Source organism: Mandrillus leucophaeus, unplaced genomic scaffold (assembly GCF_000951045.1).
Source record: "Mandrillus leucophaeus isolate KB7577 unplaced genomic scaffold, Mleu.le_1.0 Scaffold511, whole genome shotgun sequence".
NCBI lineage: Eukaryota > Metazoa > Chordata > Mammalia > Primates > Cercopithecidae > Mandrillus > Mandrillus leucophaeus.
The window spans coordinates 2,341,896-2,359,681 of NW_012105487.1; the positions used below are offsets into that span (position 1 = coordinate 2,341,896).

A 17,786-nucleotide genomic window follows, 5' to 3' on the forward strand; every position below is an offset into this window, starting at 1 on the left:
GAGACATTATATATTAATCTAGAAAATTATACTCTTAAATTCAGTGCTTTACACTTCAGCTTAATAATTAGCACTTAATAATTACTTTTGGATCATTAATTTTCACTCTAAATTACACATTAAACGAATGCAAAATGTTCCAGTCAGGTCTCCACTAAGTGAAAATGTGAACGAGTTATTCATATAATTCACAAGTACCAATAATTGAAGAAAACTGTACTTATCAAATGTACTCTGTATTTTAACTCAACTTTGGTCTTTTGCATATACACATATTTATTATTTTGGTTTCTGAATAATATTCTTGGCTAATATTAATTTCAATATTTTCAATTCATTAGAAAATCTGGTTTTTAATGTTTATTAAGATGTGTCTTAGAGATGTGTAGATTACATGCATGCATTCTTGCACTTCAGAACACATTCATTAAAAGGCTCATGTTTGGAGGCACTGTGGCAGGGACTGTGAGGCAGCTGTTCTCAAGCTTTATTGGAAATAGTTATTATTTAGTATGCTTGTTAAATATCCATTTCTGGGATCTACCACTGGAAATGTTGATTCAGTATTTCTGGCTAAAACTCTATACTCTATGTTTAAACAAGCACAGAGATTAATCCGATGTGATTCTGATGCGGGTTATATACTCCATGATCAAAAATAGTTATGTGGCATATAGACAGATAAAAAGATGCTCCCTGACTTTCCCTAGACAATTTTACAACTGTTATAGTTAGTACAACTCATAAAAAAGTACTTTTGAGTGGGCTACAGAAACTAATAAAGGTTTTGGTGCTGGGTGCAGAAATAGAATCGTACTTTGGAAGTATAAAACTAGTTGGTACACAGGATGTTGAAGAGATGCTTGACCATATCGTACAGAGTTAATTCAAATATTCCAAGTCTAGGATGACCTGAAATTAGTCATAGTGAAGGAGAGAGACTTGAAATTTGTGTTCAAAAACCATGGCATTCTGCATCTTCTTGTCAGTCCCGTTTGCTTTTTTATTAATTTATGAATTGCCTTGCCTCAACTTTTCCCCTGTTCTGTAGAGTTGGCTCCATGGAAGACCCAATTAGTCAGTCTTCAGAGAGAGAGTTTTATATAGTAATCTCACTGACACTCAGAGCTTCATATCAACCCAGGTGAACCAGGCACAATGCCAAATTTCATCAAAGACTTAATGGTTCCAGGGATGATTTTCTAGGGAATTTCTCACCCAGAAGACATCTATTTCTCCTTACTCTCTGTTCAATGGCTTACTTTATCTAATTTTCTATTTGATTATCTTCCTCTGGAATTTGGGAGGAAATGCTAAAACAGATGTTATCCTACACAGTAGAATATAAACCTATGGAAAATTCTAATAGTTTTACTCCCCACACCACCCCTCCCCCTCACCCCGAAAACTAGAAGGAAGGTCTTATTCATTTTCAGATAATTATGTTTTGGTCTAACTTTACACAGTTAACAACAGCTATATCAGATAGGTCCAGTCAAGATAACAGGAATCATTTTAGATATAATTTAATACAGGAATTCATATACAGACCTTTAAGAGTTAGTAAAGCAAAACCAGTACATAAAAGAACAGATATTTTCATGCCTGTAATCCCAGCACTTTGGGAGGCTAAAGCAGGTGGATCGCTCGAGGTCAGGAGTTTGAGAAGAACCTGATCAACATGGTAAAACCTCATCTTTTGTATTTAGTAAAAATATAAAAATTAGCCCAGTGTGGCAGTGTGCACCTGTAATCTCAGCTATTCTGGAGGCTGAAGCAGGAGAATGGCTTGAACCCGGAGGCAGAGTTTGCAGTAAACTGAGATGGGGCCATTGCACTCCAGCCTGGGTGATGGGGCAAGACTCCTCTCAATTAAAAGAAGAACATTGGTATTAGTGATTACACAGAGCAGCTTCCAATTCTAGTTTTTAAGAAACAGAAGAGATAGGATAACCAGCATCTAGGGATGTGGGAGAGAAGTATGCTTCTCAAATAGACAATGGGAATGTTGCCTTTCCAAGGTGATGCTCATACCTGAGTCACCGTCCCACATTGCTGGCGCTCAGACTAGCGATGGAGGTAAGGTTAGCTGGTACCCACCTTCAACAGGTTTATCTCTAGCTGCTAATATAAGAACTAAACATGTCTGGAGGCTGGGGAGTGACCCTCTGCTTGGATGTAATGCCAGCAGAAACGAAACCAGAGGAAGTGCTTTCCCCTCTCCCTCTTTTAGTCTCCTTTTAGAACTTTCCATTGGCAGAAAAAATAAAAGTATAATACCTGGAAGGAGAATCAGGGAAATATAATTTATAGGTATCATGCAGATGAGGGATTTAGTAGAGTTTGGGAAATGTAGTTTACATAAACACAGACCAGTTTACAGAATAGGAGGCTCGGATCTGTGACAAAATAGGCAAATCACCAGCACAGTAGCTACAGCAGTCTTCGGGGTTTTGAATTATGTGGCTTCAGAATCACAGAACATGTGAGCACCACATTCATTTCACCGAGATACGGGAGAAAATAAAAGAGTTTAGTTTGGTCAAAAGCATCTGGGTGCCTTCAGAAGAATTGAAATTGACTGTCTGAAATGGCAAATAACTAAAACCTATTGTTCAACAGTTCACCAGTTTTGATACTGAACCGACATCCTCTCCTTCGAGGACCACTCTGCCTAAAAAGATTACCTGATGGCTGGAGTTTCCATATTGTCAGGCCTCTGAGCCCAAGCCAAGCCATCGCATCCCCTGTGACTTGCATGTATATGCCCAGATAGCCTGAAGTAATTGAAGAATCAAAAAAGAAGTGCAAATGCCCTGCCCCACCTTAACTGATGATATTCCACCACAAAAGAAGTAAAAATGGCCAGTCCTTGCCTTAAGTGATACTATCATCTTGTGAAATTCCTTTTCCTGGCTTATCCTGGCTCAAAAAGCTCCTCCACTGAGCACCTTGTGACCCCCACTCCTGCCTGCCAGAGAACCCCCACTTTGACTGTAATTTTCCTTTACCTACCCAAATCCTAAAAAACTGCCCCACTCTTATCTCCCTTTGCGGACTCTCTTTTCGGACTCAGCCCGCCTGCACTCAGGTGATTAAAAAGCTTTACTGCTCACACAAAGCCTGTTTGGTGGTCTCTTCACACGGACACGCATGACACATATCCCAGCAAAAAACAATCAGTTTTAAAATAGTATTTCACCAAGAGTGTAGAGATGGGCAATACAGAAGCAGAGAGACCAATGTGACATTATAAGACCGATTTGGGTAACAGATGTTGAGGCATCAAAGTAAGAGAGTAGCCGTGGGAAAGTGAAAGTATATTTAAGAGAAATTTAGAAGTAAAGGCAATGGGTCTTATTAAATGTGGGGAGTGAAGCAAGAGGAGGAACACAAGATGACTCCTGAGTTTGTCTCGGAGAATGGTGAGTCATAGTATTTGTCAGGCCTCTGAGCCCCAGCCAAGCCATCGCATCCCCTGTGACTTGCACGTATATGCCCAGATGGCCTGAAGTAACTGAAGAATCACAAAAGAAGTGCAAATGCCCTGCCTCGCCTTAACCGATGACATTCCACCACAAAAGAAGTGAAAATGACCAGTCCTTGCCTTAAGTGATGATATTATCTTGTGAAATTCCTTTTTCTGGCTCATCCTTGCTCAAAAAGCTCCCCCACTGAGCACCTTGTGACCCCCACTTCTGCCCGCCAGAGAACCCCCCTTTGACTGTAATTTTCCTTTACCTACCCAAATCCTATAAAACGGCCCCACCCTTATCTCCCTTCGCTGACTCTTTTCGGACTCAGCCCGCCTGCACCCAGGTGAAATAAACAGCCATGTTGCTCACACAAAGCCTGTTTGGTGGTCTCTTCACACGGACGCGCATGACAGTATTGTCAACTAAAATTAAGAAAAAGGAACAACTGAAAAGATGTGGGAGGAAAGTTGACAGGTTTATTTTTAGACTTATTGAATGAAGACCTAGAGCTAACTGTTATCTAAACATCAGTGGAACTTCTTATATTATTTGGGCAGTGAGTTTTGAATGTATGAATTTTCCTTTGTAGATTCTGCAGTTGAATAAATCTATCCTTTTCAGAATAATTCTAAACTACTCTATAGGACAATTATATAGGCTTCTGCATTATAGAGCCCACTGACTGCTTTCCCAAGCCTCGTCTATCATTCCTGCCTCAAAAGTGGTGCTCCAGGAAGACTGCAAACATTGAGCTTCCCTGAAAATACTCTGATGCTTGAAACATCTGTACTTTGGTAAATGCTCTGTCTGCGATGAATTTTAGTCCACTCTCCATCTGATTATCTTTGGTTCTGTATTGAAATCTAGCTAAGCTATAACTTCTAAGATGTTATTCTTAAGAAAATCCCCATGTAACTGATCATTGTCTACTATTTATGCATTCTTTATTCATCATATTTCTCAATTTTATGTATTTTTTCAGCTCATTTTAATGTATTTACTGATATACCTATTTTCCTTTCTAGACTGTAATTTATGAGTATATAGGTGGCATACCTCTTTAAAAGTCACACCAGAAACAGTGAGATTTCTCACAACTCACATACTGACAAATATTAGTTAGATATATAATGAGATACTTTAACTCAACCAAGTGATAAAATATGAAAAGGGGAGGGGAATAAATTCACAAGAGAGGAAACACGAAATGGTCATTAAACAAAAAATAATGATAAACTTCACCAGAATCAGTTTTTTCGTTTCCTTCAAATTGACTAAATTTTAAACATGTTTCTTCCTAACATAAGTCCCTAACTTCTTTTTCTTTGTGCACTTACTTTAGAACATTTGTAAGTACTTTCTCTTTCCATTTGAGATGTAAATCTTCCATTTCTTGCCTGTTTTAAAAGCCAGGATTCTCTTTTTCAAGGAGCCATCTTTATAAAATGTAATCAAGACAGAACCCCTCTCTCCCAGTCTGTATGTCAGGGAAGCAGCCTAACTTTCATAAATACAATTAGCAAACACATATGACCTAATCACATTGACCAAGCTCACTCCCAAGCCCAGGCCCAGTGCTTTTTCACTAGCTCTCCCAGGTGCGTGAAACGATTTCATCTTTTGGTTCAGTGGAGAGCTCTCTCTCTTTCCCCTAATGTAATAGTCTTGGATAATGAACATCTTCCTTGCTTATTTCATTCCATCTGTTGCAATTTCTCTTTCATATACACAAAGATTATTTACCATTTACATTTCATAAATGCAGCAAAATTAAAAACTCCAAGGATATGAAATTATGGTACAAATCCAAAAATAGTCTACTTGGAGCGCTGGTGCAAGTATGGATTACTATAATCACTTTGAAGATTAGTTTTGCAACCTAATGGAATACATACTCATGCACAGAGAGGCTTGCTTGTAGCATTGTTCATTAAAATTAGAAATAATAGATAATACATTGTGGTATATATTCATACATCAATTACAATAAAGTCTATTTTATCAGCAGAAAGACAAATTGGAGGCATATACGTTTTAAAAACACTGCTGTTTAATATTAGGAAATGTTAAATAATATTAATTGCATATAATTACTATAAATACACACATATGTAAATCAGGGGGACAGGATCAGAAAGGAAGAGAATCAAGGTGTCATCTATTACACTATATTTTATTTACTTATAAAATGAAAATGATTGGGAAATTAAGGTAATATAGCAGACGTGGTTGCAGCATACATTTGGGACATTCACAAATCCTTACATAAAATGAAAAGACTAACTTGATAGCAACATCAAAATCACATGGATACCATTTATTACACTGGTGCAAAAGTAATTATGGTTTTTGCCAATTAAATAAAACAAAACTCAGTGAAAATGTCATCCTCATTAACCTCAAAGCAGAAATGAGAGAGCACCCTACCAATGGCCACACAACCTGCACACTATCAGCATGTGTGCACAAGAAACAGAGGGAAGCAATGCAGCAAGTTAAATTGCAGCAAGTGCAGCAAATGCAGCAAGCAATGCAGCAAGTTGAAAACAACAGAACCCATAAGGATTTATTGAAAATCAATTTGAAAACAGCAGAGAACTGTGAAAATTTATGCCCACACTAATAATGGGTGGATGCAAGGGCCCTGTTATAAGGCTAAAGGAAATAGAGTCTCTGAAACCTTTTGAACTCTCAAAGCTAAAAATCTGGCAAGTTTTCTTACCATTCAGGATGAGGGGATTCCACGTACAAGAGTAACTGCTGAAAGTGGAAAAAAATTAGTGAGACAAGAACAACAGAAAGTTAAGAAAGAGAAGATAAGAATAATCACTAGGGAGAGACAGAGACTAGAAATCTTAGAAAACAAGTCACCATATTTTTTTTTAACACTACATGAAGACAACAGAATAGGCAACTCAGTAGATTTAGAAAAGCTATTCAAACAAAGCTTTCTTCTAAAAATGAAGGGAATTTATATTAGCATAAAAATAAGCAACAAATGTTTTGAGATCAAATCTCACAAAAAAAACACACCATAAATATTGCATATTCTGTTATGATCTCTGCAAACAAAGTAAGCATACCATCAAGATGTTCAAAAACAGACTAAAATGAGACATAGCACTTCAAAGTGAGCTAAAAGGCAGTAAGCATGGGATACAAGACACAAAGAAATAACAAATTAGAATTAGAAAAATTCAGGAAAGAGGAGATCTCAAAAAATAGAAGAATGCGAATTCATTCAAAAATAAATACAACCTGCAGAAATGCAAAAGCTAAAAAGCACCACCAATAATATCTTAAGAGAAACAGAAGGTAAAGAGGTGAATTTTTACAATCCAAAAGAATTTGAGCAAAATCAAAAAGGATTTGGGAAAATGCTGAAGATAACGAAAATTTAACAAATGAATAATAGGTGCTCCTGAGGAAGAAAGTTAAAACGACAACTAATTATTAAAACTATAATTCAATGAAAGCCTCCTAGAAAAATAGTTAAAATTACATATTGAAAAAGTACACTCCACAACTGAGAATACCAACTCAGAGCTACCAACACAAAATATATTCTAGTAAAATTACTGTACTTTAAAGAAAAAGAAAACAAATTATTGGGCACTGGGGAAAAAAGCAAGTGACTAATAATGGAAAGAAAAAATAGATGATCACTATAATTTTTGCCACTAATGCATTCTAACAGAAAATTCAGAGCTTATTTAAAAAAACGGAAGGAAAGAACATGTGAACCAACATTTTTGTATTGAACAAAATTAATTTTTAAGACTAAAGGACACAAAGTCTTATCACCATAAAAGAACTTGTAAAATATTGTCCCCATGAGCCCTTCATAAGGAATATACTAGAGAGATATTGATATAAGAGCAACTAGTGAGCATTATATAGTTACAATAAGTAAGAGTTAAGTGACAGATATGATATGTGACCTGACACTATCTCTGTATCTCTAGTATAACCACAGAATGGGGAGAGAAAATAGACAATACATACAAAAATGTTTAGCTGATTTTAGTAGTCATAATGGGTAGGGGCGGTTTTAGTATTATTATTCAGATAATGTGGTATATTTAATGTGGAATCAAGTAATTATGCAGTATTTATTTTAATTATCACCTATGTTTCTAAGAGCCATCATTAGTGCTCAGATTGCAATCATGAAATGCCATTTCCCAGTAAAACAAAGTCTCATGTAAAAATGGCTCATTCCAGGATAAGCTGAGCTTAGTACATCTAATTATATCATATAGCAAAGAAACTAGTATTTTAAGGGTCATCTCAAAGGACTCAAAGGCAAATGGAAAAGGTACCAACTGGCAAAATGTGAGACAACGTGAACTTCAATAAAAAGAATTACGAACGTTTTTAAAACTGAGTTCATGATGACATTAAACATATACAAAATAATTGGTCATCTTTTGAGAAAGACAGGGAGGGAATCATTTTTTAATCTTGAAAACTGGCTCAATTAAAAAAAAAACTTCAAGAATCTCTCCTGACTTTCCCGAGGTCACAATCAAAAGAGGAAATGGATCACTGAAATTGATTTTTGTATTGATAGTATCTGCCAAAGAGAGAAAAAAAAATAACCTGATAGAAAGTGGTGACATAGTTTGGATGTTTGAATCTCATGTTGAAATTTGATCCTCAGTGTTGCAGCTGGGGCCTGGTGGAAAGTGTTTGGGTTATGGGGAAGGATTCCTCATGAATGGCTTGGTGCCCCTCCATATGATAATGAGTAAATTCTAGCTCTGAATGCATGAGAGATCTGGTTGTTGAAAAGAATGTGGTACCTGCTCCCATCCTCTCTCTCCATGTGATACACTGGCTATCCCTTTGTCTGCCACCAATTTGTAAGCTTCCTGAGGCCTCACCAGAAGCTGAGTGTATGTTTGCACCAGGCTTCTCACACAGCCTGCAGAAACTTGAGCTAAAACTCCTCATTTCATAAATTCTCCAGTCTTAGGTACTTCTTTATAACAATACAAAAACAAAGTAATACTGGGGAAAGGGCTAACTTACTTTCTTTCTTTTGAAAGAAATTTCAGATAAGGAAGCAAAAATTTGTCATACACTTATTTAAAAAGTGAAATCCAGTTAATTATCAGGGAAATCGAAGTTAATACTTGTTTTACTTCTATCCTTTGGATGAATATGAAAAATCAGTGAACAGGAAGAAAAGTGTCTACAAAGATGGGGAGCAGTAGAAACTGTCATTATTTCTAGTGAGAATATGAACTGGTACAATTGCTTTGCAAAGCAGGCTCACATACCTAGTAAAGCTAAACATCATCTTTTGTTTTGTGGCACTACCATGCTACTTCTAAGATATCCTGCATGCTCTTGCACATGAATATCAAGAGATACTTTCCAGATGGTTTAGAACAACATTGTTCATATCATACCAAATGCCATTGATATCAACTCCAATATTCATCAATAAAATACATACATAAGTGAGTTATGTATTCATAAATCAGAATACTATACTTTGCTAAAAGGAAATGAGGGCTGGGTGTGGTGGCTCATGCCTGTAATCCCAGCACTTTGGGAGGCCGAGGTAGGTGGATCACTTGAGGTCAGGAGTTTGAAACCAGCCTAACCAACACGGTGAAACCCTGTCTCTACTAAAAGTACAAAAAATACAAAAATTAGCTAGGCATGGTGGCACATACTTGTAATCCCAGCTACTCTGGAGGCTGAGGCATGAGAACTGCTTGAGCCTGGGAGGCAGAAGTTGCAGTGAGCCAAGAATGCGCCACTGAACTTCAGCCTAGGTGACAGAGTGAGACTCAGTCTCAAAAGAGAGAGAGAGAGAGAGAGAGAGAGAAATGATTACACCTATATTCATCAGCAAGGATGAGCCTCGAAATCATACTGTTTAATAAAAGGACTAACAAGACAGACTGTATGATTTGATTCATATAAAATTCAAAAACCAGAAAAACCAGTAATATATTATTTAGGGATGCATATATTGTTGATCAAAACTGTAATTTTTATAAAAGTTATTATCAGGATAGGCAAACTCTCTGTGCAGTGAAATGTGTTCAGAGAGGCGCATATAGGGCCATGGAAATGTATTTCTTGGACTTGGTGGAGGGTTAGGTACAACTATATTATTTTCCTTAAATCATGTGTGTGTGTAACTATCTACCACTATCTGTGCCTCTGCCTCTACTCCTATCAAGTGTTATGACTTCACCCAATTTTATCAAATATTCCTTTCTCACTTGCTAATTTATAGAAGCATTTTTTAAAAAACATTTTACATATTTTATCCAGTACTTTTATTTCAATGGACAGGTGTGAGTTGGATGGACATACTTAGAATGCTGTCTATGTATTAAAATGCTTAATCTTCACAATAAAATCACTTGGAGAGTCCTGCTTTTATTCAGATCTTAAGGAAATCTAGGCACAGAACTTGTACAAGGTAGGAGAGAAGTTACTTGTCCAAGATATACTAATTTTATTGTGTATTTTTTATCTTAAGCAGTTCACTGTCTTGCTGGTAAAAACGACTGCACAAACAAAATAACCACATAGAAGAGCTTTAATAATTCCTGTTTGCCCAGCCAATTAAATACAAACTCCGCTTGTGTACACAAAAAATCAATTGTAACATTTTTAATTCACATTTTTAGCTTTCCAATATGCTTTCAAGTAATTTTAATAATTCTGTTCCTCTGTAAACACACCCCTTGCTCTGTTCATGACGTTTGCTCCTCCTAGGAAACCTTCTCCCTATTGTCAGTTGCTGAAACCAAATTATAAGTCCATCCCCTCAAATACCACTTTCTCATAAATATTGCAGGCAAATATTGGTTTGCTTTTCCTGATTGCCCTTTCTCTGTCTCCTCTATGAAGTATTTTTTGAACTCCCCATTTGGATAATTTTTCTTTCTCTGAGCTCTCATAAAACTTTGATTGATCTCTGGCATATAATGTGATATAGGGGATTGTACACAGGATTTCTTCTGTGTTCATCACCAGCTGGAAGAGTTGATAAACGTGAAACATTTCTGCTGAGATATCAGAGGTGCTATTTCAAAATAGAAGCATCCTTAAAGAAAGTATAACCTGAGGGCTTCAGGCCCTGCAAAAAGATGGAAGTGGTTCTACTTTGGTGTTAAGAAGTAAACCTCATGCTAAAATTAATCAGAGACCAATATCAAAATTCATACCAAATAAGCCACCATTACCAGCCTAAGTGTTACAGTTCCAAATGTCCTTAATCACATGATGCCTTCTTATAATGCTAATATACAGTGTTTTAAAAAATTTCATCATGCTTTAATAGAGAGTATTTTAGAGATACAAATAAAGAATAAAAAAAAAGTGTACATTTTTGCTGTTCATAGTGTGGTCCTATGGACCAAGGAATAATAACATCATCTCTAGGTGGGTAGGAAATGCTCCACCTCAGATTTCCTGTGTTATACCCTATGTTTTAACCAGAGTCCCAGGTGATTTGTATGTATGAGAAAGTTTGAGAAGCTCTGGGATCAGCTCAAACTCTGTTTTTAAAAATTATTTCTCCTTAGTGAGCAATTTTCTTTTCAATAATAAGAAAATTAATAATTCCACACAGTTAGAGATACTGAAGTCACTGAAGAGCCGAAGACATACCTAACTTGTTATCAATCCTGAGAGAGAATATCACCATTTCAATAGCCACTCTGTTTATTCACAACAAAATGACATCAAAAATAGACCTAGGTAAGAATGGGTTTGTTTCTGGTTTTGTTGATAGTTATATGACTTTGGCTAAGTCATGAGAAAATTTATCTGATAATATTTGCTTGAATTTTAATTTTTTTTTTTACATCCTCTATTGATCATATAGTTACACTTAGCATGGTGTTGTTCAAAAAAGACCACAACTTCTTATTTTATGTTCTCTGGCATGGGATAGATTTAGTTATGACATATTACAGAACAGCAGAGTAATCTGAAATGTGAGCTAGGAGGCTCCTCTAAGTCTTAAGTCATCCCTCTTCACCTCAGTGATTTAACATCAGTCTAAGCCAATGCAATGAAAATAATCACTTAGGCATTCAAGGGCAAACCTTTTATTTCAATTCTACTATTTAACTATATTATATTGATATATAACTTTTCAAAAGAATACAAGATGATTTTATATGATTCATTAGTTATCTACATTCCATTATACAATGTTGTTAACAAAATAGGCAGTCAGGATGAGTATCAATTATTTAGAAACCAAAATGGAAATATATAATCAGAAAAATATTCATAGTGATCACATATTAAACTATATCTTATACGTATGTTTCATTTCTCTTTAGTATAATTTTCATCAGTACTACCAAAACTGTACTAGATGGTAATTTCAAAGTATTTACAATTTCGAACATTAAACTGGATTGGGAAGTGTTTATCTGTGAATTTTTCTATAGTTTTATCGTGCTGGGTTTTATCTGACCTTTAGAATTAGGTACTCGTAAAGTGTAGATCAAAGTGTACAATCATTACTCAAGATTACTTTCAATGTCTTGCAAAGGTTTTAATCTAATGGACCTTCCAAAGATTTTTAGTATGAATGGAGAAATAAGCAATGGACTTATTGAAAAAATAGTTATTTTCAGTACATTTTTCTTATATTTGAAAAAATATCAATGGGCTGTTTTTCTTTTATTATACTTTATGTTCTAGGGTACATGTGCATAATGTGCAGGTTTGTTGCATATGTATACATGTGTCAATGGGCTATTTTTCAACAGTTTACAAAGTAAGCTGAATATATTTTATTTTGATTAAGTCTGATGAAACTTTAATTTTAGAAAGAATATATATAATCAGTAAACATATTTTTAACTGCGATAGTATAGTATAATGACATCCAAATTTTATAGGCATATATGTTTGAATTTATATCGATAAAAAATAGACTATTTAAAATTATATAAAATAATATCCACAATATGAATAAATACATAGTTTTCCTAGTTCTGGAAAGAAAGTAACATCTTTTTAAGGTCTCCTTAACTTCCGCACCTACCTGAGGCTTTTGAAGTGAAGGTGATTTATGGTGAAAATAAATATGAGGAAGCCAAGAACTTTCATTCACTCTACAATCCTGCATTACTAAATAAATCAGCCTCCCTTATTCTTCAGTGGCTAACAAAGTGTAATTTTCCTTTTGTTCTGTGCACAGAATATACTATTCTCTTTCCAAGGTCATTCTTAGTACCCTGACATGGATACATTTGTTAGAGGCTGATACAAAGTTACCAAGTGAGAAAACCAAAACACAATATAAACAATAGTTCTATTTATCTTAGACTAATCAACCAAAAACTCTAGATCTAGCAATTTAATATTGCAATGTATTATTCTACTACTTCTAAATTAATCATATTTAAGTCAGATATTTCCTGTTCCAATAAGCCTACCTCCTACCTCCTAAGATATTACAGTGGGAAATGCTTTATAAACTGGATAGTGCTATCAAGCATCAGGGAACCTTATTATTATCATAATTATGATTCAGTAAGGAGTCTGTGGGAAAAGGGCTAGTTGTCGATAAACATGTTAAAAGATTTGAGAACTGAATTCTGGAATCCTCAAATATTTAGAATGTGGAATGATGAGGAGAAGCCCAGCAAAATAAATCCAAAGATTGAAAATCACTTTACTTTTAAAAAATGTCTGGTATCTAGTTCTAGTTGTGATCAAATCCATTTTCCCTCGATTACCACTGTGAACCACCTTGCCAAAATGAATTTGATCATGAATTATGTATTATTTACTTTTTATAAGTAATTATTGCCATTTAAATCATAAGATCACATAAGAATTGTAAACAATGCAACCACAAATTTTCAAAATTATATGTAAAATAATTTTGCTACAAATTGTTTTTAGTAGAACTCTGGTTTGTTTTTCAACATTTGAAGATATCCAGAGTTATGGACCTAAGAAGTACAGCCAGATATTTCAAGAAGTATAGATTTTAACATTAGATTTGTTCTGCATGACCAAAAGAAGAGAATTATTTTTTCCAGTTGTGTTTAGAACCTCCATCAGTTAGCAACTGTGCAAGAATGGCAGATGTCAGGCAAGGGGTGAGGCAACTTTTAAGTTCAAAGTTATTCCAATCCTGCAACCCTAGGTTACTAGTGAACTATCTATGTCTATGTAAACGAACCAAATACATATAATAAAAATGTAGACATATTTTCCTAATGGGGTTTTTAAGTCATTCTACTGAAATCAGTTTAAGAGTGAAAATTACTTAGTATAGATGGCTTCTTTCTATGAGAAACATTAGTTAACATGTAATTATAGTGTACAGGTAGGATTACAAATAGAAATTATTTAGAAAACAGTAAGATGGTTAAATAATTTGATAACATTGATGATGAAAACAAAATGACACCTGAAAGGTACAGAAATATTTTGGCGGTAAGACTTTGCATATTGAGATATAGAGACCTCTCCGTTATCTGTTATAAACATGAACAAAAACAGACACAGAAAATCCGTTCAAGTAAAAATTAATTAGCAAAATATTGGCCAACTTTTTTCATTTGCATAAATAGTGTAGAATCATGAAATTTCAAAGATACATTAGTATTAATAATCATAACTATATATAGTTATATGTAGATATATACTCATATATAACTTTAAATTTAGTCAGACATTTTATGGTAACAAATGAACTGTGTGGTATTTATGTCTTATTTTCCAAAGAATAAACAAAACTGTAATGAAGAAATAGTGGTGCATTTCAAGTTCTTAACACAGATGACACCTTGTTAAACTTTTTAGATCACAATATTTTCAAGTCATTAAGACCACCTAAAACTATGCCTTAACTTTCTTTACCAATATATCAAACTGGGCCAAAACGGGCAAAATACTGGAGTGCTTTACAAAAATAGAAATGTGACCTACAGTTTGCTCCTTTCCTTGTCCCTCTTTACTTCAGCGTGCTATCCACAGTGGTTTTCTAACCACTTATTAAAAATTGAAAGGCAACAGCTATAAGCTCGTAGAAACATAATAGGCAACCCACTTAGAGCAGATGTGGATTTTCAGAAAATGCTTGCCTGGAGTTGCTGAAAAATCATCTATCTCTTAAATCGCCCTAATTCTGATGGACAGCTGCTTGTACCATGTCTGTCCATTTCAGCAGTAATTGAAACCAAGGTTTTGAAGTAAAAATTAATTTTTGTCAGCTTGTCAAGTATAGTTTTGTGAAGAAAACTATTAGTAGCTGAATATCCTTCACTGCCTCTACTTCTTTTGTAAAACAAACAAAAAAGAATGACCTACTAACATATAACAAGTTCTTGAGCTTGTAAATAACTTCATGAAGTAAAAAATTTCCTATAAATATACCATTTCTACACATACATGCACGTGCACTCACACACAAAAATGCTATACTTTTGTAATAACTTGATGTTCTAAAATACTACTAATATTTAGATGGCCATGCAATTACAGTAGAAATAAATACTCCAGATAGGATGAAAATGAAAGTTTATTAAATATTACCCTGATGGGTAAGTGCTATAATTCCTAAATATAGTGGAAGACATTTTAGGTTTTAGTTAAAAAAAAAAATTGTTTCTAGTGGAAACCCTTTCATTTTCATTTTCTTTTACCTATTAAATTATAATTTGCTATTTGACTATGATAAAAATGTAATAAAGTAAAAACGTTCTTATATAATGACACAGTATTTTTTAAATAACACAAGTTGATGATTTAGTAGTACTTACTCATCCTGGCTTCATGTTATTTATCAATATGTAATTCATATCCATCATGCCCTAAGAGCTATTCCACTTTCAAACTTTTATAATTCTCATGAAAAAATATGGAATCATGCCCATCAATCAATGAGTGGATAAAGAAACCGTGGTATATGTGTGTATGTATGTATGTGTGTGTGTATATATATATACACACATATATAAAATGGAATACTATTCAGCCATAAAGGGAATGAAATAATGGTCACAGAAACCTAGATTAAATTGGAGACCATTATTCCAAGTGAAGTAACTCAGGAACAGAAAACCAAACACTGTATTTTCTCATTCATAGGGGCAGCCAAGCTATGAGGATGCAAAGGCATAAGAATGATACAAAAGACTTTGGGGGATTGGGAGGAAAGAGTGGGAGGCGAGTGAGAGAAAAAAGACTACAAATTGGGTACGACGCATACTACTCAGATGATGGGTGCACCAAAATCTCACAAATCACCACTAAAGAACTTACTCATGTAACCAAACAATACAACTGTTTCCCCCAAACCCTAAGGAAATTAAAAAATAATAAAACCTTTATAATTCTCAAAACTGGTGATAATTCACTAGTATTTTTTTCACAGAAAGCTATAATTGTCATCAAAAGTTACTAGTCAAAAATAAACAAAACCACTAAGAATGCATGCCCTAAACAAATGAAAGGGTCATTTTCATTTCCAAACCCTCTTGCTAATTTCCAAATACATTGTCTTTATTTCCTTACATCCACAGTATCTTTAATTATATTTCACTTAAACAACCAAAGAAAGAAAAAAAACAAGAAACCAATCTGATAAACTGTATTAACGCTCATAACAAGAACACATGTCTTTATCGCATTCTGTAAGAATAGAATATATTTAATTTACACTAAGAATTTTGTGGTCTTTTGTTCAATGGCTGCTCAAGCGCACTCATTCTCATCTGTTTTCATGTTAAATAAAATGTATTACTGTGTCTAACAAGAAAATATTTCATTATGTTAACTGCCTTTTTAATTTTGCACCTCTTTTGGCTTCCATTTTTAAAGCAGTACATTTGGTTTGTAAAACCAGATCTTAGAAGGAACAAGGAATTGATTTTGGAAGCATTTATCGTGCTTTTAATTCATAATGAGCGAGTTATAAAGTAAATGAATTCTTCTCCCACCAAAAAGCATGTCTAGTAGGTGCAAAGCAGCTCTGTGTGATTTTTAGTTATCCGACCAAACTCTACATGTGACTGCACCTTTCCAGAAGGTGACCCCTGCCTTTGGTATAATCAAGATTAAATGAATAGTTTAAACCAGTTACTCTAGGTACCTCGACGTTTCCATTATTTCTCAGTTGGTCACTGTGTTGTTTTGCCCATATGAACAAATGCATGCAGGTAACAATGGAGTGTGGAGAACCTACATTCCTCATCTTGTATGTGATAATCAGGAAGGTAAATCCATTTGGTAATTTTTTGTTGTTGTTATTTGAAAATTCTATCCTTTGTGGTAGTGATGAGTTCAGAAATGGTTTCAAATCCATTCAATCGACATAAATGTTTAGTGAGTTTTTTTTGGAAGGGGAAATTCATGAGCATTAAATCCAAATAGTTTTCACGATCAATAACCATATACCAATTTCTATGCAATTTGACTATGATAAAAGTATAATAAACGTTTCTTATATAATGGCATAATTTTTAATTGCACAATTTGATTATTAAGTAGTACTTACCCATCCTGGTTTCATGCTGTTTATCAATATACAATTAGTATCTATTACGCCTTAAGAGTTATTCCACTTTCAAACCTTCTCAGAACTGTTGATTGTTTACTAGTTTTTTTCACAGAAAACTATCATTAGAAGTCATTAGTTAAAAATAAACAAAACCACCAAGAATGTACGTCCTAAAAAAACAAAAATGGATTCGTTTTCATTTCCAATTCCTCTTGCTTTTGAATGGTCAGTATTTCTTTACATCCATAACATCTTTAATTATATTTCAAAATCTTTTTTTTAGCAAGTGGTGTTAGAATCATACACTTACAGTTTGTGATCTTCAGTGTCCTCTTGACTTCTCCGCTTCCTGATCCCCCGCAACCATCTTCGTCATCACAGTCCCCACTGACTTGTTCAACCATGCCTCCACCACTGCCCAGCTGAAGAAGCTCCCACTTGTCAGGTTTGGGTGATCTACCCTGTAACAACTAATTGTACATAGAGAAAGGCTTTTATTAATAGCAAATTCGAATAATCTAAGAATTATATTCAGAAAACTTACGTAGAGCTTAGAATTATTTTGTTATGTGGATCCACTCTTTTGGTGTAGACACCTTACCAAGTCTTTAAGAAAAACAAACAACTGAAATAGTAAAGAATGGGCAAAGTCTTACACCCACAAACAGCTACACTCTACGTATTAGCTCCATGGCAATGGTTTGGATGATGCTTTGGGAAGCAAATGAAATTACACCTTCTTTGCTTATGGCAGTTTGGCTAGAGGATCCTTTGTTTCTGAATAAACAATGTTTAAA

At 34.6% G+C, this 17,786-nt stretch overlaps 1 protein-coding gene across 1 annotated transcript in view; it reads right to left on the bottom strand.

Annotated features, from left to right (window-relative positions):
- The window catches only part of LOC105551241 (glypican-5-like), a 768,847-nt gene extending 751,390 nt beyond the window's left edge, over positions 1-17,457 (bottom strand). Inside the window, exon 1 of the mRNA XM_011996406.1 lies at positions 17,300-17,457. Within this exon, the coding sequence (XP_011851796.1) occupies positions 17,300-17,393 (94 nt within the window). The 5' untranslated portion in view covers positions 17,394-17,457. The remainder of the gene's footprint in view (positions 1-17,299) is intronic.
- Between the last annotated feature and the right edge of the window lie 329 nt (positions 17,458-17,786).